We start from the raw sequence: 27,115 nt of genomic DNA on the forward strand, positions 1-27,115 counted from the left end.
CACAACAGTGCTCTGTGATTTTGTGATGTGGTTCTGATATCAGATTAATTTAATTTTTCAGCCATCCTTGAATTGTTACAATAGATCTGAACAATTGATCAGACCGTGGAAGTCACCTCCAATAATGTTATGCTGATCACATATTGCAATGCTGTTCATGTCATGTAAGAGGGACCTGTGTTTGCATAACAGCTTGTTTTTCCAACAAATGTAGTACCATCAGCAGACTTTGCAGTGGTACAAATATTTTTTTGTGTGATAAATGATGTTACCACTGGTAGAAATATTGTATTTTGCTAGTATGTCCTGACTGAAATGCAGGTTAAGTTGAGGTGGTAGAAAAAATATCTGGATCATCTTTATTATGGTCTTGTGGTCTGAGGTCACTGTTGGGGCTGTATTGCATCCATTAGTCCCACAAGAATGTCACCTTTCTAACCTGGATAAGGCCTCTCAGCCGTGGGCACTTAGCCTACCTATGACCCGTTAGTTAGGTCTGTTTTCTAGTAAGCTGTGCTCTTTGTAAAGGTTTGTTGTAATCCCCCCTCCCTCTCCATCTCCATTTGTTTCTGATGGTTGAAGTGGAATGCCACCTGCTTGATCAGCCCTAGGCTAACCTACTCTCCTCATTAGACACCTCTCTTGTGAGTGGGACCTTTACTATCAGATATACAATACCATATAAGGGTCTGTATGTCACGCTGTATAAGCTGGAATTACTTGGTCAGGCTTCCAGCAGAAACAAAGGGTCAGGGTGTTTATTTGTTGTCTGTGATGGTAAATGAGCTTTTTCACTAACCTCTCCTTTTAACTCCTATGGTACACAGGGGTTATAACTTAAACTTGTTTGTGTACTATCCACCAACAATGACCTAGATATTGTTCTAAGTTCTTTTGTTCAACTTCAAGTTGACTAGCAGGTTGCAGGATGTGGGCCAATGTCCTCGAGGCTTGTCTGGCTGCTCATGCTAACTGAGTAGTAGTAATTGTTGACAGTAGTTTAGTCTCCAACAGACACTTTCAATCAAATGTACAATAACTAAAATTTTAATATCCTAAACGTTTATAAGGCTGAGTTGTTGTGTTTCTATCAGCTTTTTGGTGTCAGGTAATGTTCACCATATTTGTGCTTGACAGTTTTCTAATACATAAATGCAAATTCCTTGTATGTGTAAACCTACTTGGCAATAAAGCTGATTCTGATCATTTTTTGTATTTTGTTTTGTAATTCAGCTTTTTCATGAAGCTTTTGTAATTTGATGGTTGGCTTTATGTATATGTTGCAGTTACAATAGCTTTTCTGTGTAAATTAGGAGTTGTCAAGGAGTAAAAAACAGGGCATTTGTTACAGGTGAGTTACTTCAGTAAAAGTAAGACAACAATGGTTTGCATGTCCTCATCTCCCCTCATTAATTTAGAACAAAGCAGCTGGTTAGGGATTCTGTGCTTGTTTGCATATGGTCCTTAATTAGATAAAATTAGGATAAGAATGAATTATTTGTGATTCTTGTATAAGTGTGTGTTAGATGATGGGATTAGAAGCCGCAGGTAGGAGAGAAGATGAGAGGGTAAGAAGAGAAAAACAAATCTTTTTAAAGGAAAAGAAAGGAAAGCGTTGTTGGCTCGGATCCTACCAAGCCCCTGAATACTTTCCTCCAGGGTTGGACCCTTAAGGCTTTCTTGCCCGCATGCTTTCCTTTGTGTGTGTGTGTGCATGTTCACACACTCCAGCTCTAGCCGTGTAAGTTTCCCAGCACTACCCTCTCATCCTCATGCCCTATTCTCCTGTTATACCCTTTGGAGCCCCTGTGGCTATCCTAGAGTGTGTGCTGGATAATTGTTTGTGTGTGTGTGTGCGTGTGTCAGTAAGAGAGAGGGTAACATACACTGTTTTGTGTTCATGCATGTGAATAAAGCAGCTTTGTTTGTATTCTGAAGTAGAACTCAGCTCTCAAACTCAACCAGGGGAGGTGCAATCTTAATAATTAATAGAATTTCTTAATTATGTTTACTTCTGGTAAAATCTGGGGCATAATTTGTTAAAGAGGTTATGATGATTTACATACACTTAAATTTGGGTCGTCCTTTTCTTGCCAAACAAGGCAAAAAGAGCTTTCTTTGCTGCACTTTTGGTCTAAAATACTAAAGAAATAAAAAGGCAAGCATGGATAAGAAAAGAGGCATGTTGTTAAATGTTTGAGAAAGTGTGATCGAATAGAGGAATGACAGTAAGTCAGAATAACAAAGGCAAAGTGAGGAATAGATGGGCACATTTTGAGAATACTTAGTTTGAGATTTAAAGTGAAATAAAAACAGTAAAAAATTGAAAACAAAAGGAGGAGATTGCAGTAAGATCATATTCTGTTCCACTGTAATCTGTCAAGCTCTGGTAGGCAAATCCACACAATCACTAGAATCACACACACACTGACCCACAGAGAAATTGGAGGGCTGGTCTGACAGGCATTCACAGAGGCAAAGACTTCATTTAACCGTGTTTAGCCATCAACATAAATGACACAATAAAATATTTAACTTGTGGAGTTTAAATTAGAGGTCCCAGACTCTGTTTAGATTGCTCATCGTTCAAGTTTTGGCAGCTGTAATTATAGGTTAGAAAGTAGAGATCTGGCTATTTTAGTTCCTTTCTTGTGCTCCCACTCTGTCTCTCTTCTCCTATGCTCTATTAATCCCTCAGTCCTTCTCTTCCTCCTCTAGTAATTTTTTCCTTCTCTTACTGTCTTAAGAGTATTGAATCTGTGACTTTGCTGACCTCCACCATACCCTGTCTTGTGTTATGTGTTATTTATTGCTCAGTGCCCAACTTCACGTATCCCAGCCTCTGGAGTCCTTGTTGGACCTTTGCCCTCTGGGAATGAACTTTGACCTTGCAGTAGACCTTAAGGCGCATTAAGAGTCAGGCTCTGACTGACAGGGTGTGGTAGGGGTCAAAACTCACAGGTCAGTGGGGATCAGGGGCGAGCCTACCCACTCCCTTCCATTGTGTTTTCTCTCTTTCTCCCCCATCCCTCTCTTTTCACCTGCCACCCCTTTTATCTTGATTTTGTGTTGTTGTTTTGTTTTTTGCCTACATTTCTCTCTCCTTTCCTAACTTTCCATGCATTCATTTAAGAATTCACCAGTCAGGATTTCTTTAGTTGCATTTATAATTTCAGTCCTGGTCCGTAAGTGTGGATTAATACTACATGTTCCAGAGTTCTCATGGCAGCAAACACTCCTTGAGCAGGTAGTTTGTCAGAAATACAACAGAAGAGCAACTGGTGTATCTGTTAACAGTGGAGCCAAACAAACTAACGTTATTTTACTAATGAAGTCAGTTAATAATTGGCCTTGTTCCATCATGCCATGAGCAACCGTGATCTGATTTCATGCTGCACCACAGTGTGAGTATTTTCCACACAACAGCAGCGCGCAGTAAAAGGAGTTGGTTATCTTGCTGAGGATTTGAAGGTGTGCAGTCTCTCGCCTGCAGCTCTTCATCTAACAACTCACTGTGGCTGCTCCTTCTTGTTCCATTACTTCCTGCAGTATTTAAAACTGATCTGTTGCTGTCAAAAAAAATTACAAAATGGCTGCCTTCTGATGCTTGTTTGATTATCGCTGTCAGTGCTTACCTCAGTGCCAAATACATTGCATTTCCTTTGACAGTTGAATGCTTTTTAGTGTGAACTAGCAGCAGTAGGAAATGTTTGGTTTGCATTAGCAGTAATCAAATTAACAGTAAACAATGAGGCTGATTTCAATTAGATAAAATTACAAACAGTATGGCTGCATTACATGCTGCATTGCTTCCTTTGAATCCCCTGTACATTTGATGTCAATTTGAATCCATCATGGAAATGGTGGACTCCACCACTAACAGTGAAAACTATTGTATAGAGAGGTAATTACTGAATGTAAATACATTGAAAGGCAATTGTTGAAAAAATGCTGACCATAAATAGTATCAAAAACGAGGTTTGAGAAAATCTTCAGGCATTATAACTTAAGTTGTTTACAGAACATAAATAAGACTTTCAATGCAGTTTTGTGTTTGATTGTATGGCTGATGACATTGCTACTAGTTTCTTTCCACCAGTATCCTAAAATTGATTTTAACTGACAGTATGTTTTTATTCTCAATATTTTATTTTATTATAGGTTTAGTTGTGTTCATGGTCAAACAGTTGGAAGTAATGCCAATCCTGATATGTTGCTGACATCAATTTGCATTCCTAACTTATACCCCCCTACTGCTCTTCTCTTTCCCCCTTCCTCATCTACTGCTTTGCCTTTGTCTTTTCTTTGCTGTTATATTTTTTTCTCCTCCCTTCGTCTTCCCACACTCCCTCCCTGCTCCTTCTATTCTCCTAACCATGGCCTATCGTGGCCTTCACACTCTTAAGCCATTGATTTACCAACACACTAAAGGGACTTTTCATTTCTTTGAGCTTTGTGTGTGTTTGTGTGTGTGAGCGACTGAGTCTGTGCATTTGTATTCCTATTAAGGGCTCAGTGTTTTTCTCTGATTGTCTTTGACACATGACACAGACTCCTCAGGGAGCTTTTCCTGTCTTGTACGCACACATGCAAAGTGGCAAACACACAAAAACAAACAGCAGGAATAATTCAGCTGCTGTCTGATTAATGAGGACATACAGTCTGTGAGAGGAGATGTTGATCCCCTTGGGTATTAAAGTATTATAACAAACCCAGACTGTAGTGACAAATATTAGTGTGGGTGTTAGTGTTTGACCGTAATTCTGTTTATGTGGTTTGCTCTGAAGGACTGCCTGAGGACTTGGATATTTGCAAGTGGTTTGAGCAAAATACTTTTGAATTCTTTTACATAATAATGAGTGATGATTGAGTGCTTTTGTGGTCTGATGCTCATGAAGCTAGATTAGATATTGTAAACACCTATTGCATTCGAGTGACTTAGAGCTAAAATCATGACGGGAACTGAACAGGTTGAGACCCTGCTTTGACTTATGACTTATGGACTTCCCCGTTTATAGTGAGCAGTGGAAAAATATCAAGTACGCATGAGGTTAAAAGTATTTTAAGGGCACATTTTATTACACAGTTCCTTTATGATCTAAACATAGAGGTTTTACATTTGAATTATATTATCGTCTGCATAATTGCATTAGAGACTTACACAACAAAAATTAAGGGAAGAGCTGTAAGAGTTACTTGCAGGAGAATCTGGTATGTACCTCACTAGACACCACTTCAATCCATTGTATTAGCTTGGGTTTAATTGATGACACGAACCCTGCCTACTCTTATGTCATTTACATTAACTTACAAGTTATATTTTTTCAGTGCATATGTTTACATGGAATTATAATTTTATTTTTTTCGTTATTTCACCACGCTAGAGCACACAAGTGTCTCATGTTTCCATTAATTAATAATAATAGTAAGGAATTAATAGAGAGGAATGGATATACTTACTGTATAGCTCCATATTTTGCATACATTTGTTGCCTAATCCATTTAACACATAATCAATACACATAATCATGTCACAATTGTAAAATGGTACACTAAAACTACATCAGTGAGCCATTTTGTTCACCGGGCAACATGTTCCTTCATTACAGTGAACACACACACTCTTTAATTAGTTTTAAGTCAGTCCCGCATACACCGTCCTGCTGCTGTAAATACTCACTAGAACACCAAATGCATATTAATCCTCGACTGAAAATTGTCCCTAACAATTCTACTGTTTATTCCACTTTAAGTTAAGTTTGCTAAAAAACTACAGTGCCCAGTGAAAGATATGTCTTCAGTAGGAACCAATGGGCTTTGGACTGTTAAGTTAGTGAAGCCAGAAAGTGTTGGCACTGTTGGTTTCAGTCTTTTCATGGGATTAGTTGACAATAAGAAAAATATTGAACCCCACCAGCCTTATCATTTTAATAATAATACTTTGTTAAATACCAAGTTTGATTGTACAGTAATATCATTACCTGGCCTAATTGGATTGGATAAAAATAGGATGGTCTTCAATACCATGTCTAAGCATGTTTTAAATTTTGTCTGTTCCTTGTTAACATTGTTCACTCTATAGCTAATGTCATTTTTCTGTGTTGACCTTGCTTTTTTGTGTGTATTTTGCATGTAAACTTCTTGGCTACATCCCTGGCTGCGTTGTATATTATGTTTCTTTAGCCTCTTTATCTACTTTCCTCCATCTGTTCTGTTCTAATGCTAATTTTTTTACTTTGACTGTACACATAGACAGCTATGGACACACAAACACACACTGAAAAACATGACAAACATGAAGACATGATATGTTTGTATGACATGTTTGAGTAAAAAGCTCTAACAGACTATTTAATCCAAGCTATAATTCATTTCATGTGTGAACAGTTTTTAAACCAAATTGTTTCCTCAGTCAGTATGGATACTGTCATTGTGCCAATGAAACTGTTTACTAGGCTTAGAGAAAGATCATGTTAGAGAGAAGTGTTGAAAATGTAGCATAAGAGTGAGGCAGAAGAGTTTTCTTTTGTGACTTCTTTTTAAGGCAGGGTGTTTTTCTTTGTAAGTGAACTACAGCCTCTCTGGAAATCCCCTTGCTCACACTCATAATCTTTGTCTTCATATTTTATCTTACCCCTCTTTTTTGTCTTCATCCTCCCTACTGTTTTTTTCTCATGTTTACCCTTTCTGTCCATCTTTATCGGCACAGACTAAATAAATCAGTTGTATTTCATTGTAATCTGACTAACCAAACCACTGTTTAGGCTAATAAAGCCTAATAAATACACGTCTGACCTGATGTATCTAATAAAGCAAAATTCCAAACTTTAATTCTCAGAGAAAAATAGTAAGTTGTTCTTTCAGGCCAGTCAGAGAAAATACTATAGGCCGGTTCATTCTCCATTGTTATACCCTTAATTTAACCTCTGAGTTTGGAGGAATCTTAGGACGACTGCTGAGGGCTTTGAACTATAAACAACTTTGATGTTAGCGATGAGCTAAACTGATAAAATATCTACATGTCCACACCTCCAGTCTAGTACCTGGATAAACCTTGTTAAGCCCAACTGAAGAAGAAACAAATACCTTTGTTCAGTGATTCAGCATCTAGTTCCACTTACTTACCATAGAAAAATTTGGATTTCAAAAAATAGAATTAAAAAGGTGGACAAAAATACAAGAATAGAATCACGTACAGTGCAATCCCATAAGTATTTGGATGGTGATATGTTTTTCATTGTTTTGGCTCTACTCCACACTGGATTTCAAATGAAACAGTGACTCTGATGTTAAAGTGCTGACTGATCTCAATCCAAAACATTAAAAAGCCAGTAGTGTGACAGCATTCATTGATCTAATACATTGGTGTTTGGGGGCGCCCACATGTGTGGATATTTGTGCAGTAACATACTTCTATTTGAGTGAGAGTGCCTGTGTGCTTAAGTGTGTGAGCAATGTCATTATCTCACAGAGAGCAGCTCTACTAATCTCTGTTTTCCCTTTTGTCACGTTATCAGCTTATCTCTAATTACACAAGACATCTGGGTACCATTTTTCCTTTTTTTTTTTTTTTTTTTTTTTTTTTTTTTTTTTTTTTACTTACCATTGAAATGAGAGACGAAGGAAGGATCCTTCCTGTCTCTCTCATTTCTTTCTCTCTCACCTTCTACCTTTCTGTCATTTTAGGGCCCGAGCACGAGTGCTGAAAGTGCAAGGAACCTATTGTTTTTGTAGAAATTATTATTATTTTTCTGCTCTTCAAATGCATTTTTGAGGTGCTTAGGATGCTCGAAAACTTCGCACACATGTCACAACTGGTGAAAATCGCAAAGTTCTGCAGTGATTGGGCTCGGGCGTGGCCAAGGGGCTCTAGAATGCCCCCAAATGCACGCCACAGTTGGGGGAAAAGTTGCTTTGATCTTCATGAGATTTGGGTGGATCATTGCTCTCATCATAAAAAAAACATATTTCACTTACTTTTGAGAGAGTTTTCCCAACAGGAAGTCAGCCATTTTGGTTTTCCTGCGTCAATTTAAATTTTTTACACATTTAAAAAATTGGCCTTTAGGAGGCTGAAAATTGCGGGTTCCAAATTTAGTAACAGTGCTACCTCAGCTACATATATCATCAGATATTTTCCAAATTTCACATGCTTGATAAGAGTCCCGGGCTGAGGACATTTAAAGGCTAATTTGGAGTTTTAGTGTGTGATCTACACACACGGCAACACCGTGTATGATTACTGCATGTTCTCTAGCGTCACATAGTGGACACAGGAAGTGATATTTAACTTGTTTGCGCAGTGCCCGATGGTCTTGAAGAATCAGAGCGGTGTCAGCCGGCCTCCGGTCACAAGACTGTTACTGTTGCTCCTTCCGAGGCGCATGGAGGTGAGGGCCCGTTTAACCCTGCTTGCAGCTTTAATCTATAATCCTTTCTTTTTCCCTGTGTTTCTCCTCTCTGCTCGTTATCTTTTTGCAGACTGGATCCAGTAGTAAAGGTTAAACAGTGCTTTGTGTTACCTAACTGTGCAGAGGAAGGACATGGGATGATTGGAGGTTGATCAGAGTCATGTCCAGTAGGCTAAAATAACAAATAACGTGACTAGCTCTCATTGTCGTCCATTGTTCTGTGATAAGGACCAGCCAAGAGATTATTGTTGGAGCTGAAGAGGGCAAAGTGGAGTCTCCAAACTGCCCACTGTGCTCAGCAAGAGGGTTGTTGGAGCACATATTGAGCTCCTGTCCAAAAGCACTGTGCTAGGGCCGATACACTTGGCGCCACAATCAGGTGCTGAAACCTATTGCAGAAGCCAGGGAATCAGCAGCCGAGCACGCACCACCACCCGAGCAGTTGCTTTTTGTAAAGGCAGGAGAGCAACCACAGGCAGGACATAGGAGTGCAGCAGCGATCCTGGCAACCGCTCAGGACTGGCAGCTCTCGGTGGACCTGGAGAAACAGCTGAGATTCCCTTGTCACATTGTCAGTACCACTCTGAGGCCAGATATTCTCCTGGTCTCAAAGAGCACCAAGAACATCATCATCATGGAGCTGACAGTGCCGTGGCCACAGCTGGTCATCAACTGTCACACGCAGGGCTGGAAGGATAGATGCATGCCTATTGAGGTAGGCTGCAGAGGATTTGTGGGGAACTCACTCCACAAAGCCTTAAGAGCGCTGGGTATCATAAAGGAATAGATAAAGGATAGTAGTTACTAGATGAAGGTTTAAACAGTTGCCTTCCTGGAGTTTCGTTAATTGTCGGACGTGTTAATAATCAATAATTGGTTAATCGTTAAAAACGTATGCAACACAAAGTGCACGTTTTTCCATAATAAAAGCATTTTTTAACTACTGGTGTGGCCCATAATCACCACAAAATCCAAGTAAATTTGGCATTTGAGCAATATATTAAATAATTAAAAATGGCAATCTAAATAATGCCTTCACATAACTGGCTGTATCGTTACTGCCATCGCATTCTCTCCAACTAGTGTAGTTGGTTATGGTGTCATCCTTTTCGAGGTCATGCTGGTGGCAATCCTTACAAAACAAATCTGATTCCTGTCCATGTAACCTAAGCTCAGTTTGATAGACTCTTCTCTGGTGTTCATTACAGTGAAGAACACATCAAAAAATGCTTAATACAGACGTCAGTCCAAACTGTGGTTTGCCCTTAGGTCATTATGTTAAGCTAGGTATTCCAATCTTGAGAACAGCTGGCAAGCATCCTTTCTTCTTATTCCAATAAAACCTTATATCTTCTTCTGGCTTGTCTCTTGTATTCAGCTCAGATTAAATGTCCGTTCTGTATAAACTGTCCAATAGTTTCTTTGGGAGAGCAGAGAGGGCATCATTTTCAGGTGTCACATTTGAGTTAGAAACAAATACAACCTGTGTCTTATTATCTTTTTTCCTGTTGGCTAGGTGTTTAGGTGATGTAGGAGTGAAATCTTTAAATCTGTCTCCATCTTTCTCTTCCCCTTCTGTATTCCTTCCCTCAAGACATCTTCTGTGTCCATTACTTAGTTTTTTGGTCTCCTTTTTCCCCCTTCGTAAATGATCAGCACTTCAAAGCTGCCATTGAGCAGTGTCGGTGTGCTCCCAGGCCACAGCATCTGCTGAGCCCAGCCTTACATTAGAGCTTATTTAATCCCAGCTACAGGTGTGCTGCCTCGCCAACTCCCAGAGGACGGCAGGCGCTTCAAACACAGGAAAACACAACCTTCAAAAGGCTGCGTGTCATCAGCATTAATTCCTGGACACTGAGGAATCAGCAGAGTACTCTGTCATCTGAAACTGACTTTGAGAGAGAGACACACGGGGAGAGAGAGAGAGTGGGCAGTAAAACACACACTGTCATTCATACCTTTTCATTATATCCCTGAGTCATAGTGCAACCCCGGAGCTGAGCTCACCAACGCTGACATTCTTAACTGTTTACGTGTGTGTGAGTTGTGATTTTGACCATATGTTTTAATTTAATAGCGTTAAGTTACCACATCACTGTTTGTGTTATGTAATTTGTTTTCATATATTTGTGTGTCTGTTTGTGAATATACTGGGTATGTATGCTGTGTGTGTCTTATAACAGACCTTGAGGCCAACAGTTATATCTATAATTACAATTTAGACTGTCTGACACAAACTCAACCCTGACCGTCTCTACACATAGCTATTCTGTACTAAACGTGCAGTGTGTTCAAGTGCTATATCAGTGGGTGAAATGTTTAGAGAGCCCATGTTATATCATGTGCTTGTGGTGACCTGTTTGCAGTTGATCACATTGTGTTGATGAGCTATAGTCAGTTCAGATATAATTTTATTGTAATGTTCCATGATAGCATATCCACTAGCCTCCTGTAAATCTGGAGGTACCTTGAAGGTAAACTTGGCAGAGGATTTGAGGAAAATAGTCTTCCTGCACCAATGTGTTTCACTTCAATTTGAAATACAGTAGAAGTTTGGTTACTCAAAGAGAAACTAAACACCCCATTTTAGATTAACGCCCCTTTCACAGATTCAAAAAATGCTTTGTATCCCTGACAAACACACTCAGGGGTGAAATCACAAAAGGATTGTGCGGCTTTTGCGGCCACTTCATCTGCATAAATATGACATAAAGAAACTATGTAATTCTCAAAGCAACCACAACGGGTGAACTGCACCCCTAACCCTGCTGCCAAGCAAATAGTGTCTCGGTGCTCCGGTGCTATTTGCAGGTATATAAATTAGGTAATATGCATACATTTGGTGCAAAATTGGCCCCTTTCTATGCAGATGAGCCTCATTGAAAAACAAGGTCAAATTCACAAACACCAGCGCTAATAGCCACACACAGTTAGAGTGAAATTGGTGGTAACTGAAGCGCCTTTATAAGGGGTGTCGCACGTAATCATGGCAGCACGGATTGTAGCCAGGCGAAGCAATAGCGCATCACAGTACATCATATGCGCACAGGTGGCATAGAGCACTACAATACCTGATATTCACCATGAGGGAATGAAACTGTAAAACAACATAAAACAGCTGTGAGAAGCGGAAACGGCGGTGGTTATGTACTGTAACAGTCCAGCAGAGAAGGAAAGAAAACGTCTCTCCATGTGCCCAGAGGCATGACGCACAGTTAAAGCACCCCAAATAACACTCCATACAGCGCGAGTCATAGAAAAATATGACACATCCCGTAGATAGAAACGAATGAAAGAGGTGGTGGATATATTAGATAATTAGAATAGTTATAATTATTATTAGAATAAGTTCTCTTTCAAATCAAACATCTCTTTCCACATGAGTAGATAGCGGTTACAAATGATGCGCAATTCATGGTGCTATCAGTGGCCACAATTCATTCTTTGTGAATCTGCCGCTCAGTCTTTCCATACTCCATACGGTCCACTCTAACGGTTGATTGCCGTATTTATATGTTGGGGGTGGGGTGTGCGGGGGTGAACATGGTGTTGCCTCATAAGAGGAAATGTCTACTGACCAGCATTGCCATTCCTAGAGCCGAGCCACTAGCTTGGCTAAACATTATGATACTCCATATGATATTGTACTGTACATGTCTTCAGCCCTGTCATTACTTTGTGAGAATGGGGTGTGTATGTGTGTTTTGGCATCTATCATTATTGCATTAGTCTAAACCTTTATTTTGGCATCAGCTGTATAAAGTGAGTAGCTGAGGCTCTTCTTTGGTAGACTTATTTGATTGTCTGACAGCTGTCAGAGGTAAGCCTGTGATATGTTGCTCTGTTAATAATTCCAAACTAAAGGACTAAAGCTCTCATATGGTTATTTTTAGCTGTTTGTTCTATAATATCAATTTAAAAGCCTATAATTTAAAAATATATAGATATGTTTTGTTTTTCCTCTTCAGTGGCACTTCATGGTACTTTTCAGATCAGTGGTCCACTTCAGTGTGACAGAACAACCTGTGCTACAACAAGCTACTGTTTGTTTTGAAACAGCAGCTGAAGGCCAGGCTGGTTATGTTACAATCGTAGCAATTAAAGCTGAACAGGAGCCAAGATTAATTCATTTGGAGCAGTTACTTTGATCCCAAGCCATTTTCTGTTGAAATATGAGTTAAAGAACTTGTATTGTTAAAGCTATTTCAAAGTAAAGGAGACCATTTCATAAGCAAGTAAACTGTGAAATAGAGCAGGAAAAATGAGAGTGAAAGCCGTAGAGTTAGTTTTCAGTCTGGCAAAAAATGGCAGTTTCAACTCGCATCAACTCTAGGCCTAAGTATTTAACTCAAAAGTAAGTAATATACTTAGGCCCAGAGGAATGGTAAAACACTGACAGATTTTGAAATCAGGTTGCATCACACACATTTTATGTTCCCAAATCCAGCCATACTCAAACTACAAAATTAGAAAATAGCTGTACATAACGGAACAAGAACTACTGTATCTTTTCAGTAGAAACTATGCACAACCTATAGTAGCTTTCTATCTTTGTATCTCTGCAAGTTTTGTCCTACTCTCCTTTATCTGTAGATCCCTGGCAGTCTAAAAGCCACATTCCCACTAAGCCTAAACTTACAGTTGTTCTTCAAATCCCTTGGCTACACAAAGTTTAAAAAATCCTCGTTTTTCTTACTCATGGTTCAATTGTCTCCGACAATCCGACATTCACACCCACTTCATGTCGTGATTGGACAGCAGTGCAGAGGTGAGAAAGGTGCCAGGGTGTGAACTTCTCTCTCTAGCTCTCTCCTTCATTCTTCACACAATTGGTCGGACAGCACGTCATACAAAGTAGTTCTGTTCGAGCAAAACCTGACCCTAACACCGTGTCTACACAGGATGTGTAGCGTTAGCAGAGCAGCAGCAGCAGCTTCAGTCCTCCATCTGTGTCTACACAGGATGCGTTCAGGCACAGTACCTGCTTTTTGGCAGCATTCAGAGCCCAACACACAATCACTGTAGTTACCTGCAAAAAATGGGAGAAAATACTCTTGAAGTATAAAACACCTTGGGTTTGCGTGTACGTGCATATAGTGAAACGCAAGCCGTTGGGCGGCCTGTGTAGACAGTCGGATTGATTAAAACAATGTATCTGTTCCGTCAGACGCACGTAAGACAGGACAACTGAAAAACGTGGCTGAAGCTCCTCTTGTGTAGACATGCCATAATAGGGTAGGTTACTGAGACAAATACATTGGAATTGATGGCGAAAATAACAATTGTTAATCAGCATTCAGGCCTTCTAACGTGACACCAAGAAATATCCTCTAAAAACAGAATTTTTGGGCCATCACTAGTTGCAATGCCACTGGGACTTAAATCTCTGTTAGCTTTTGTCTGCAAAGTGACTTCACCTGGAGCACTTCGCTGTGGGTTTTTATGTTCCCTTTAAAGGCTTTGTAATCCAGCAGTATACTGCAGTTTGATGCTGTAGCTGAGACACACATCTCACCCCTCCTCCTGCCAAACTTTTGATAAACTGGACTAGACTGCCATGAACCCAGACCCCTCATACTCAATTCATTTTTGTATAGCACCAAATCAACAGATAACAGTTATCTCAGGGCATTTTTCATTTAAAGCAGGTCTAGACCGTACTCTTTATAATATTATTTACAGAGACCCAGCAATTCCCACCATGAGCAATCACTTGGTGAGAGTGGCAAGGACAAACCCCCTTTTAATATTGTATACTGTAGATTTAATTGAAGGGTGGCATGGTGGTTCAGTGATAAGCACCGTGACCTCACAGCCAGACTATGGGTCCAAATCCTCTGGCTCAAGGGTGTATCTGCCTCTCGCTCAATGTGTTGCAGCCCCCTGTGTCCCTGCACTGGATGAGGGGCTATACAAAATTCTTAGATGGGTGGAATATTGTTATATGTAACAGAAAATTGTCAGGATTTATCTGTTACTGGAGTTGTACTGTGCAGTGTTTCCCCAAACACTTTTTTTTTTTTTTTTAAGAGCATTTAGACTGTGAGAATGAAACTGACTGCTGGGTGGCATCTTCGGAAGGAGTAGCAGAACCTGCACAGGGTTGAGTTCCAGCAATAAATCACACACACAGTCATTAAGACCTTCTCATTACAACTCTGAGTCATACAGAAACTGTCCCGATGAGCTCACCAGTGTTGATGCATGTAGTGTGTTTGTATGTGCACATGTTAGACTATTTTGACTCTATGAAAACATATTTATGCCTATAATACGAAAGTAATATATGATGCTAATTGTCTGGCTTATTAGCCTATCATCCAAGAAAAGAGTGGAGTTGCTAAAAGAGGTTTAAATTTAGACATTTGCTGAGTCAACAGGGGTGAACATATTGTCAGTCCTACAATACTTGACTCATTTCCCCTGTTAATTTATTTCAAAATGCCATACGTTCTTATCCAGTCAGTCTTTGGGTGGCTAACGGGAGACATGCTGTGACACGTCAGTGTTTTGAAATTGGCATTTGGCTGTGGAAAGGAACCTCTCCTTAACCGATGTCTGACAGTGATTGAGATAGATCGGAGGGAGGGAAGGAAGTAGAGAGAGAGACATGAGGCAGTGGGAGAGAGCCATGGGCTATAGGAGGAGGGGGGGAGGGTGTGTCTGGGAAATGGAGTTGTTTTAACATCAAAGATAACCCTACTGAGGACTCTGCAAAGACCTCGCATTAGGCCAGGAGACACTGCAATTTATCATTGGCTCTTCCTGTTTGGCAGAAGCCTTATCCTTTTAAGCTTGTGTTTAGTTATACCCCCAGCAGACATGGAGCAACATTAGCTTCAATTGGAGTGGCTTTTTCTGGCCACTTGACTTAGTAAGTCTAATATTCTTTCTCCGCTTAGCATAATCCTTTTGTTTTTTAGTCATCAACCCCAGAGAAAAATATCTCTTTGGTTGGTGACAAATCTGTCTCTTTAGTTGCTAAATGCTCCATTCTGTTCATCATCTACTCACTAAGTTTGTGTGTCTGCCATTTGGTTCTGGGCAGGTAGCATACAGTGGATTTAGAGCTTTTTTGCTTCCTGCTGCGGTTGGAAACAAGGTTGATGAGAGTGGAATTGCTGGTCAGAAAACCAAAACAAAGATCGAAAGTATATAAGGCTCCATAGAGCTAAAGGGTGGTATTTCTCAGTGGATTCATCACTATGAGCGACTCCTTTCATTAATTTTTATAGTATTTCTTTAAATGGTCTTAAAAGGACCAAAGAGTTCTCCACCAATTTTGTGCTGTACTTCTATAACATTTTCTGACTCACAATGGACAGGATCAAGGATAAAAATCGATGCAGCAGAACCAGAGATATCCTCTTTTTTTAATCAATGCATTCTTCTTCCTACCTGTTGCCTACATTACCCACAATGTAACTTGACCTCTACTGCTACTGTGGCAGCTAATGTTATATATTAAATTTGTGGCGCTCTCTTTTTCAGAACAGTGTGAAAAGCAAAAGGCCATACTGCCAACCCAAGTCAGTGGAGGGAAAGAAAAAGTAAATGTATCAACACCTTCAGGAGACAGGACTACTGAGAAAGGTGAGTGTGTAGCCTATGCCTCTACATGTGTATCTATACATTTTTAACGTCTGTCTCATTCTATTTTTTGTGTGTGGTAGTACAACATTAGTCTGTGCAACAGGTCTAAACCTCCTACACCCATCTATCTTAGACTGACTGGTGAATGGTCCCAGCTAATACAGGAAGAAAGATGTCAGTGGTACTAAATCACTATCAATTCAGCAGGTACAACATAGGGCAGAGTTGCATGCAAAAGGTTTACAAGTACAAGCCTGCATAATAGTGCATTAAATCACAATTCTGTTATAAGACAATCTTAGACTTAGTAATATTTTCCCTAAATTGCTTGTCATTGGATAACTTAAAGACTTAAGGCCTTAAACAATATGTTAACCAGAGGCTAGAGCAGCTCAAGCGCACACTTCCAGTTTTGCCACTACAGTAAATCACCCCTCACCAAACTGTATACTTTCTGCACAGGGCTACCTGGTTAATCCTGCCAGTAGCATATGCTTGTCTCAAAGATTAAGCCATGCAAGTCTAAGTACACACGGCTGGTACAGTGAAACTATATAAACATTGATAAATAAAATAAAAAATAAAATAAAATCTCTGCCACATAAAGAAAGTATATCCAAGTCCAAATCCTAGTGCTGTGCTTTTAACCACATTGACGCCAGGTAAGTCATTTTTTTTATTTGTACAGAACATTTAGATTTAGCCATAATTGCAATGGTGATTCATGTGTTTTATACTTTGTTCATAATACAGAAAATAGAATTTGTTTAGCATATTTTGTAGCTGAGTTTTGTGTATTTTAAAGGCCCATCTATGGACATGCATTGTAAATTAGCGGCATTTGTTCATTCTATGTACTTGTCCCTATACAAATAAACATTAAATTATGATAATTTTGAAACACAGAAAGCACAAGGCAGATGTATTTTAATGAGCTTGTGTTACTTGGTATAAAAAAATGGTATACAGTCTCTACTTGACCCCAGAGAAACATAGCTCCAGGACTACATTTAGGTAAAAGCACTCTTGCTAAGCAAATGAAAAAGAGTTAAATGCATAATATTTTTGAATAGTATACTATAATACATTTGACTCCAGGAAATAGCAGAAATTGTTATAATGCTAAATTTGTGATGAAGTTAGATTGTTGTCATGTTATTAAGATGGTAAAGCAATTCAGGCTTCTTTTCGATACACAATGCACAGTAAAAAATGATCACATACTGTTTTAATCTCATGCTCTCCTTGTATTATATAACATGAGATACAGCTTCAGTATCTGTGTCTGTGATTGTATGCATGAGTGTGCTTGCACACAAACACGGACAGTACATTGTGTAAGTGGGTATTTGTGTTCACAGCTTGCCTAAGCAGGCAGATTCTGCCCCCTGAGTAAATATGGTGAGCCACTGATAACATTCATTTGTGTATAACAAAGACACATTCACACACCAAAACACACATACATGCACAAGGGCAATTCAGTAGGGGTTTGCCTGTAATGGAATGATAGCTTATTTTGTAACTCCACGATGCACTGCTTACAGTGTCATCACAGGGTTGTCCCCAGGATTTTGTAAGTGAGTGGTGCTCAGGCCCTGGATGTCTGCATAAAGGGCGTGTGATTATAATAAGATGGTGTTTTTACATTTTCATACCACCTTAAATTACATTTTCTGCTTTTACAGAGCCTTGTAATAACAGAAGAAAGCCTTTGATGATTTCTGGTTGAGAACCAGAATTTAGTCCAAGGAGGATTCACGATATTGATTTTTTTTTTTTTTTTTTTTACCTGCAGACTCAGTTACCAGGGCCAAAAGTGTACTGACCCGGGTGGTGCATCTGGCCCAGCGGTACCTGTTGGACCCAATGGGTAGACAGAGGGTTGAAGAGAAGGGTTCTCAAACACAGGCCAAGCCCAAACAACATAGTCCTGCACCTGGACGAGTGTTCAGGAGTCAGACCTCGGCTTCACTAACACAAGCTCAGGTAAAGCTTATTTTCTCTGCAGCTTATTTCACTATGAAACTTTGGAAAGTAAAACTGGATGCCAAAACTGCCAACATTCTTTAAAGTAACTGATTCTATTCCTCTCTTTTGGAAAATTGTGACTTTGTGTTTCTATTTCCATCCAATTTGTTGGGTAACAGTGGCATTTCAGTTTTAAGTATTTAAATGCATCTTTAATTGAATTCAGTTGATGCAATATTGGAAAATTATCAATGTAATAGTGTTGGATTTATGCAGTCATATAAATGATTTACACATCTCTCCTTAATATTATTATATAGATTTGTGTTGCAAAATAAAAATGTTCACCATTAAACATGGAAATCATTACATGACTTAAAATAATGTAATTTCAACTTTAAAAGTTACACCATAAGCCTTTGTCATCTATTCATATCTTGTCACTCTTAAAGCAATAGTTTGACATTTTGGAAAATACACTTATTTGCTTTCCTGCAGAGAGTTAGATGACAAGATTCATACGACTCTGATATCTATACGTTCAGTTCTGCTGGATGTAGCCTTATATTTACCACACTGTTATGAGAGTGGTATCAATCTTCTCATCGAACTACTCACTGCAAGAAAGGGAATAACTGTATTTCCCAACATGTTGAACCATTCCTTTAACCAAACACAACAATATTACTTCCCTACTACGTGGTTTTGCTCTTGTTTGGTCTCACCTCTTCATTTAGGAAGTCATTTTTTTCATGCACCACTGTGATTGGTACAGCTGTCTGGTGCCTGGCTGAGAGGATAATGATTAATCACCATACCCTTCAAACTATATTCCACTTAACCCAACACTGTGCACAGGATCCAACACTTTGTGCTTGTTGTTTTGATTGTGCCGGTATAATAAAGCTCTTAATGTTGATTAATAGTTGGTTGATTCATAGACAGGATTTACAACTCTGGGTTTTCTTTAGCCATTCAAGAAATCTCTGTTCTTGCTGCGTTGAGTTTTCATATTTGATAATATGATTGTTCTTACTGCCAACACAGTAGCATCTACAGGGCTAGACATTAAGCTTCCATTTTGGAAAGGTTTGGCTATCAGGCAAGTAAAACATCTCAGGCAAGGTACAAATCTCAGCCACTTGCCCGATAGCTCATTCACTATCTGAATTTGATTCATTCGGTCCGATAACATTTGGAAAGTCTAAAAGAGCCACATGATTAAATTATTTTATCCCCATTTAAGTAAGTGGAGAGCTAAAGTTAGCTGCCTCGTTTAACTTTCCTGGCTTCATGTGCTACTAAGCAGCTTTCATAGGAATGAACGCCTCCAACGCTGTATCCAGTTCTTTTTTTTACATCCATGGTCATACCAGTAAAATACAGCTGGTGTGAGGAAATGTAACAGCCACCTCACTAATGGTTAAAACTATAAACCAGCATAAAAATTACAACTACCAACGTAAACCACCAAATTCTGAACAGACACATTACAAATACTAACAAAAAGTAACATTTGCATTTTGGAATATAAGGCAGCTTACTTAATAAACTTCTTTCACAGTAAGTTGCTAACTAGTTTGTGGAATACATTGCTGGAAGGTTAATAAACAGTGACACCATAATTTTCCCCTTTCAATATAACTCTAATATAACCTTGTCCCTGACAACCGTCACGTCACTCATGCTTCTCATATCTGTTTGCTGTGTTAGCGAGGTAGCTAGTCAGCTATAGTTTGTGAAAGGTAAGCATCAGAGCATCTCCATCATTCTGCAGCTCAGCAGACGACGGTGCGGTGGTGGTTTGAGTCTGTTGAGTGTTGACGTCACGCTACTTTGTTACCTAGTTGGTGAGATGCAATGCTGGAAAGTAAATGAATGTCAGGAGCCAGTTTTTTTCACTGGATACATTGAACATTTCCCCGGAATGTTTATAGCAGAGGCGTTGTTTATCTCTTGACTCGGGAGTAGTGAACCACGATTTAATGTCTGTGACTGTTACATTAACAGTGAAATACTGCTACGGAGGACATGTTTTGATTAGCAAGAAAAAAGCGTTTCTGATTGAAGTTCAATCCATTGAAATAATGGTTCCGAATCGGAACAAAGCTGTAGCATGAATCTCATAGTTAAATAGCGTAGAGAATATGTGTTTTAGCAGTGGAGTAATGTAACTAACTATATTTAGTACTGTTCTTTAGTACAATTTAGAGGTACTTGTATTTTACTTGAGTATTTCCATGGCATTTTCTGCTACTTCAGCAATTCACTGATACTGAACAGATGTTTTAATAGCTATTTATTTTTATTTAATTTATTCTTCATTTTTTCTTATTCTATTCAAATGGTCAACAATTGACTGATACTGAACATGCAATTTTTATTTTTAAATTTATTTTATTTTTATTTATTATTTACAGGGCTCCAGACTAACTTTTTACATTATTGGCACTGGTGCGCTTAACTTCTTCATTTAGGTGCACCACTACATAATTTAGGTGCACCCAATAATACATTTTAAGCATTACCTTTTTTGGGGGGGATAATATAAACAAGGTAAAAGGTAGATTTATTTATCATTCTACAGAGGGTTGTATAACAAGATTTGAGTTGTATTTCCCTTTATGCTACTCACAAAAACTAACGTTATATAGGCTAATATTTGAAAAAATACATCAATACATAACCCTATTTCTAGTAAGTTATTTCACTATTTTACTTCTACTCACTTTGCTTTTCCCTTCTGTTCTCTTTTTCTCTACACACACACGCACTCACCTACACCTCTGGACTCCTGCACACACACCGGCTTGCCCCGCCCCACCACTTTCTGTTTCTGCTCTGCTCTGACTTTCTTTGTCAGCAGTATGTTTTATAAAGTCGCCCTAAAAACACAACTCGCGTTTTGAAATTTTTCACCAGTGATTCTGTTTTCACATTAGCGTGCACCTATGTGCCACGTGTGGAGAACGATTGAAACCAGTGTGGTACCGAATGACATTGGCACCAACAGGAGCACTTACAAGCTTTAACAAAACAGCGGCATAAGTAGACCTACATTAAACAGGAGACTCTGTCTCTCTGTGTGTTTCTCTGCAGAGCATGTGCGATTGTCAGTAGACTGCACAGGAGGGTAGAGTGAGGGGAGATTGTCCACTCGTGAATTGATCGCAGATAGCGTATTATTTTTATCAGACCTGCTAAATTTCAGGCGCACTAGTCTGTTTAACTTAAATATTTAACTTAAATATTCCTTAATAAAGTTATTTGTTTAAGAAAGCAACCTTCTGAGTACCTTTGCATAGGCATATCAGTGCACAATCCACGTAGAAAAGGTCTATTTTCATTCCAGCTCAAAAATTCAATATATTGGCTGCCAACGGTAATCAGTGAATGTTTCCTCTCTAAAATCAGTTATCGGCATCAGTCTCAAAAATCCCATATCAGTCGGGCTCTAATTCAAATCCCTCAGTTGTCCTTTTAAGAAGATCACATCAATATCTTAATCGCACGCGTCAAAACTGAGTAGCATCTCATCCTGTAAGTCTGTGAAATTCTAACATTTAAAGTAACATAAGCTCAGCATCCAAAGGAAAGACTGAGAGCTTCAACTGATCAATTTAGATGAAATCTGATATCTTCAGCTTTAATTGTCAGATAGGACTTACAAGAGTTTGTCATTATTAGCCAAAGAACACAACTATGTATCATTCACCACTAAATATATTGTAATACCACTTTTGAATGTAAATATTAGAATAATGAAAAAGTAATTTTAACACAGAAATGTCATCTTTATCACTAAATGTGAGCTACTGTAAATTGATCTGAATTTCTAGATAAAGATGAATTATCACATTCATAGACGTTGACTTCAAGTAAAATACTGATTCAGATAATTGTCAGTGGCACAGTTAAACCCTGATGAAACAAAGCGGTATACTTGATCACCCTATTTTGATTTTGACTTTTTAGATTAATTGAAAAAGAAACAAAGTTATGTGTCTAAAATGTGTCTAATTCTCATTATGTTTTATATTATTTTGTAGAACTCACCTGGTGTGTAGTTTTCATAGTATTGTTTATTGTCCCCCTTGGATGACTAGTGACCCGTCTAGAAAAGCACCACTGGGCCCATTTGACCTGCATCCTGGGCATTCCTGGCTCAAACACTGTATCCAGTACTCCCAATAACATTTAGATTTAGTAGAAAACACAACTCTCTTCAGGTTTGCCAGTGCCATTTTTTTGAATAGCTGTCTATTCTAATTCCTTTAAAATGTGATAAATGAATTAATCATTTGGTTGGTACAGTTCACTGTGTCTGCGTGGTCTAGCTGAATACAGTAAGACAATCACCTACATAAATTTGTAACAAATTGAAATAACTAATCAAAAATATGTGTATAAGATAAGTGGCTGCTTTATAAGGTCCAGCTGAGTTCAGTCCTTTTGAAACTGCACTTTGAGACCACAGCTCTGTACACAAAGGCCTCACTATCTTAATATCACAGTAATTAAAGGTTTCATGTGACCTTTGTGTTACACATGCAAACTGTAGATCTGACTGATAAAATTAAAGCAAACAACAGGGGCTGCAGTTAGACAACAGAGGAAGCCAGTACAAAGTACTGTAGTGAAAGTGAGAGAGAAAAACAGGATTAGCTACTTCTGTTGGATAACTCTTATGGGAGTTGATTGGCTTATTTGCTCACTCTGCCACTCGGGATTACAGCAGGTTCAGGAAATATAGTTTAGGTTCTTTGCAGTGTAGAAATACAACAGACTATTTGTATATATTTCAATATTTGATGCCATCTTAACTCTGTTATTAGAAGATATTATAATTTGTAGTTTTTCTCAGTTTCTCCTGTGACCCAAAATAGTTCTCTTTATATTTAAAGGAGAGAAAATAGTTTGATATGACATTGATATACAGCTCCAGAGACCGTCAGTTAAAACTTATTGGAAGATGTGATTGGCCAGGGGATTTTTTCTTGGGATAGGAATACATCTTGTAGCAACTTGTCACAGTGACTAGAGCTAGACTGACAGCCCTTGGGATTTGGGTTTGGGTAAAGATGGTCCACATTGTAGTCCAAATATTTCCTCCTCTTTCATTCTCTTCCCCTTTGTCACTCTCTTTAACTCATTCTTCCTCCCATCATCCTATTCTGAGTTGTCTTTTTCAATTTCTTTTCCCAAAACCTGTAACTCTATTTTCTTCTGTAGCTTCCTAATTTTTTTGTAACTTTATGTGTGGTGGGCATGTTTGTGTTTAGCAATCTGATGTTGACGTTTAACTCAAAGCACTGCTGTACAAGTACATCCTCAGAGAGCCGCTACCTTAGCTGTAGACTTAGTCTTGTTAAATTAGCACTTTCATGTATATGGTATCGAAATACCAGTATGATCTTTTTTGAAGGAAAAAAAAATATGGAGGCCAGGACTGGAATGTCCACGCAAAAATCAAAAGAAGGAACAAATAAAGAAATACAGCAGGATAAGTTCTTTTCATGGGAAGTAAAGTGGGATTGAAAGTAAGCCTCTTAGGTGTAGCTTCAAGTGCCTTCCAACACACTCACTGGGCTGAGTCCAGAAACTGATTAAAACACATCCTTTTAGCAGTACCCTGTTGATGCTGGTTATCCACACAGACTAAGGAGGGTTGGCTCAGAAGCAAAGACGAGACATACGTCTTCATTATGATGGAGCACCCAATCATGTGGTTAATGTTCACATAGACGTCTGCTGTAGCTTCACTCTTATTCCAGCTCCTTCACCTTCCCCTTGTTTCCTCTTTCAGATCAGATCCAGGAGGCGGAGCCAGCAGAGAGGCGGGGCACAGCAGCCGGTAATGCAGGGGAGCAGTGGTGATGTCACCGTGGCCCCTCTCACTGTGACAGATACAGCTGGTTACGTGAAAACTGACAAGTGAGGACAAAGGTTAAACATCGCAAACAAAACATGACATGCCTGCATGTCAGCTTTTTCCTGAAGTGTTTGTTTTTTGCATTTCACTGCGTATTAGGATACTGCCTGCACACATGAATGGCCATCTGTAGACCATAGTCTATTTTTCCCCCGATCTTTGTATATTGCATACAGAGGGTGGCCATAATAACATGAACACCTGTACAATATATTGCAACCAAATACTGTAGCCCCACAGTAAGCCTGAAGCTCATTATTTTATTCATTAACTCTTTGTGGTAACATTGTACGTATCTCAGTTTACGTTGTACACATTCATATCGTGGGGCCCTATTTTCGTGGCAGCGCAACGACCAGCGCATGCAGCGCTCTGAGAGTTCGGCATTTTCCTAACCTTGAAATTCACTTTGCCTGTCTGTGTGGTATTTTGGTGCCCAGCGCAGAGTGTACAAACAGGTGGGAGGTTCATTCAACTGAGGCAGCACAAAGCACATTGTTGGTATGTTGGTGGAAATTGGGTCTAACGGCCGAAATACATGGCGCACGTATGCAGCGCGACACGTCTGCCGCAGCGTGCCCGCAGTAGAGCGCGTCCATTATAATCAACTGAAACTGCTACACTGACCACGGAGCATCGCATTGCTCATCTCTATTTTTACACGGCTGGTCTATTTTTTAATTTTAGCAGCTGTGCGGCTCTCCAACAGGTAAAAACTACATAGAACTGTGTAAAAACAAAAACAATAATACAATCTGTAAAAATAAATACCTTATTGTACCAGAAGCAATGCAACACAGCAGAGCAATCTTGTGGGTGTTTTTACTTTTCACATTAAAATAAATCAGTCAAATCGATCCATGATCCTGTGGTAAAAACAATCCAGTTAATTCATTCAGTAGCAGTTAATATAGCCTAAGCTTCTAAACCCTGCATAACCAACTGCATTATCACTTGGCAAAACTCAATATGCACACAGTGAAGCTGGCACACAACCACACACTACAAAGACAGAGTCTGTGTAGCAGGAAAAAAGCCCTGCACCCCGCCTACGTGACGCATCACGTCCGTGCCCCATGTATTTCAGCCATTAGACTTGTACTGAGAATAGACGTCTCAGAACCACGTCAATCTGCTGCCAACTTGATGATTTTGTCAACAAGAGCAAACAAAATACTTGGAGCAAATGCAATGCAACAAAAGAATAATGCTAAAGTAATTTAATTAAATCCTTCCCAGCAAGTGGATGCCTTTTTAAATCTGCATCAAAAAAAGATGTAGGTGGTTAAAGCAGAAACGGCAGTAAATCTGTCTGCTTTATCTATAAATGAATATGAGTGATTCTTACAGCATTTGTTGTCCACAGCTGCTTTACATTGTATGAAAAGTTTCTCCTTTAGTTCATTAAATCCCTGCAGCCATCTGAAGGCAGCAGGACAGATATAATGATAAATCTGCAGCCTCTGACTTGGGAAGTGCTGTGTCAGAGTGCAATTCCATTACACACGGACGTCCACTGTGTTTACCTTCATAAAATCACATGCAAACAGAATAACCACATACACCAGATGGGTAGGTTATAACTCAGTATTCTGACGTTTATGAGTGAGACATCAGGTTACGAGAGCTCATTAATCCTGTGTCACAACCTCTTTTCCAACTTTAAAAATTCATCGGTTCATGTATTATTCTTAAAATGCATTATGAAGAAATTGCTGCTTAAGATATGATGGAACCATTTACAACGTGAATTGCAGAATATTAATGAAATGAATGGCTTCATTTCTATTGTCGTTGTAATTAACTGTTGAAAAAACCATATGTATGGTGCTGTGTGTTCAGGTCGTGCCTCTCTGTGCCATCCAGACAGTCTGATTTCCTGAAGAAGTGTCTTTCCATTTATTGATTTATTGTTGTCATATGTCACTGTGATTGTCTCAGCTGTGTGAGAGTGATGAGACCAGCGATGTGACTTGGCTGAGAGTGTATTTATTAATCACCACACCCTCTGATCTATATCCCCCTTCAGACAGCCATTTTGCAGTTTGCAATGCTGCACATACATGAACCAAAATAACAGGTGCGCTTGGAGACGCCCACACAGTGCGTGCGCCCAAGACCTACCGCTTTGCACTCGTTGTTGCGCTTGCAAAAAATAGGGTTCTTAATCTCCCATTTCATCATCCCCTTTTCTTTTGTGCTTGCTCAAGTAAAACACACAAAACCATTTGATGGGATCTTTTATTCCCAGAATCATTTGATCCCTTAATATTTCCCCTGCAGCAGTTGTCATTGGGCTGCAAGTTACCCTTTGTATGTGCATGATTCAGTAACAAATTGGAATCTGAAATTATTATTTTGGCCTGAGGGTTTTTTTCAATCAGCAGGCTACTGAACATCAGTCCCTTTGTCAGAGCTTTAGACATTTTTATAGCTAGATGTGCACAAACTTATATTCCTCTTCATTTTATTGACCTTATACAATAAACTTCTTTCATCTTTTAAGGAATTTGCTGTTAGCGTATTAGAGATTTTCCCATACATACTTAAAAGTGTACGTGCAGACAAATGAGCTTCCACAGGCACAAAACAACGAACACATCACACATTGGAACATGCATGTCCAAACGTGCCTGTTTTATGTTAATATGTACAGCATAAGAACAAACTGGGGAAAACAAACTATTTTAATGTTGCCCTGTTCCTCACATACTGTTTGTCACCCTTTGTTTGCCCACCAGACTCACCTCACATGTACCTATAAGTGCATGTCTGTTTAAGCACAGATGGCTACATACTGCACTCAGTGTGTGTTGTCATCTTTTGTGGAACTCAATTTGGTTATTTACCAATTGAGAGTTCTACTTTTTTACCACGTCTTTAGGTATTGTATCTTTGTAATAAAACCAGCTGGTCCTTCAGCAGCACTTAGAATTTCACAATAGTCTTCTAATCCTCTCATTGTAATGTTGTTTTTTCCTCTGACAGTCACACTGCTCTAAACAAAAGGCTGTCACTCTCGTGTTAGGTGTGTGTGTGTGTGTGTGTGTGTGTGTGTGTGTGTGTGTGTGTGTGTGTGTGTGTGTGTGTGTGTGTGTGTGTGTGTGTGTGTGTGTGTGTGTGTGTGTGTGTGTGTGTGTGTGTGTGTGTGTGTGCGCGCGCGCGTGCGCCTCCTTTCCTCCATGCATATGCATGCACATGTATGTGC

The 27,115-nt window shown here is 39.2% G+C and overlaps 1 protein-coding gene across 2 annotated transcripts in view; it reads left to right on the forward strand.

The window, feature by feature from the left end:
- si:ch211-266k8.4 (USP6 N-terminal-like protein) overlaps positions 1-27,115 on the forward strand; it is a 68,158-nt gene that overhangs the window by 19,747 nt on the left and 21,296 nt on the right. For both annotated transcript variants that reach the window (XM_044194055.1, XM_044194054.1), the window contains exons 11-13: positions 15,903-16,004; positions 17,803-17,993; positions 23,782-23,909. In XM_044194055.1, the coding sequence (XP_044049990.1) occupies positions 15,903-16,004; positions 17,803-17,993; positions 23,782-23,909 (421 nt within the window). The remainder of the gene's footprint in view (positions 1-15,902; positions 16,005-17,802; positions 17,994-23,781; positions 23,910-27,115) is intronic.

The sequence above is a fragment of the Siniperca chuatsi genome, linkage group LG4 (assembly GCF_020085105.1).
Source record: "Siniperca chuatsi isolate FFG_IHB_CAS linkage group LG4, ASM2008510v1, whole genome shotgun sequence".
NCBI lineage: Eukaryota > Metazoa > Chordata > Actinopteri > Centrarchiformes > Sinipercidae > Siniperca > Siniperca chuatsi.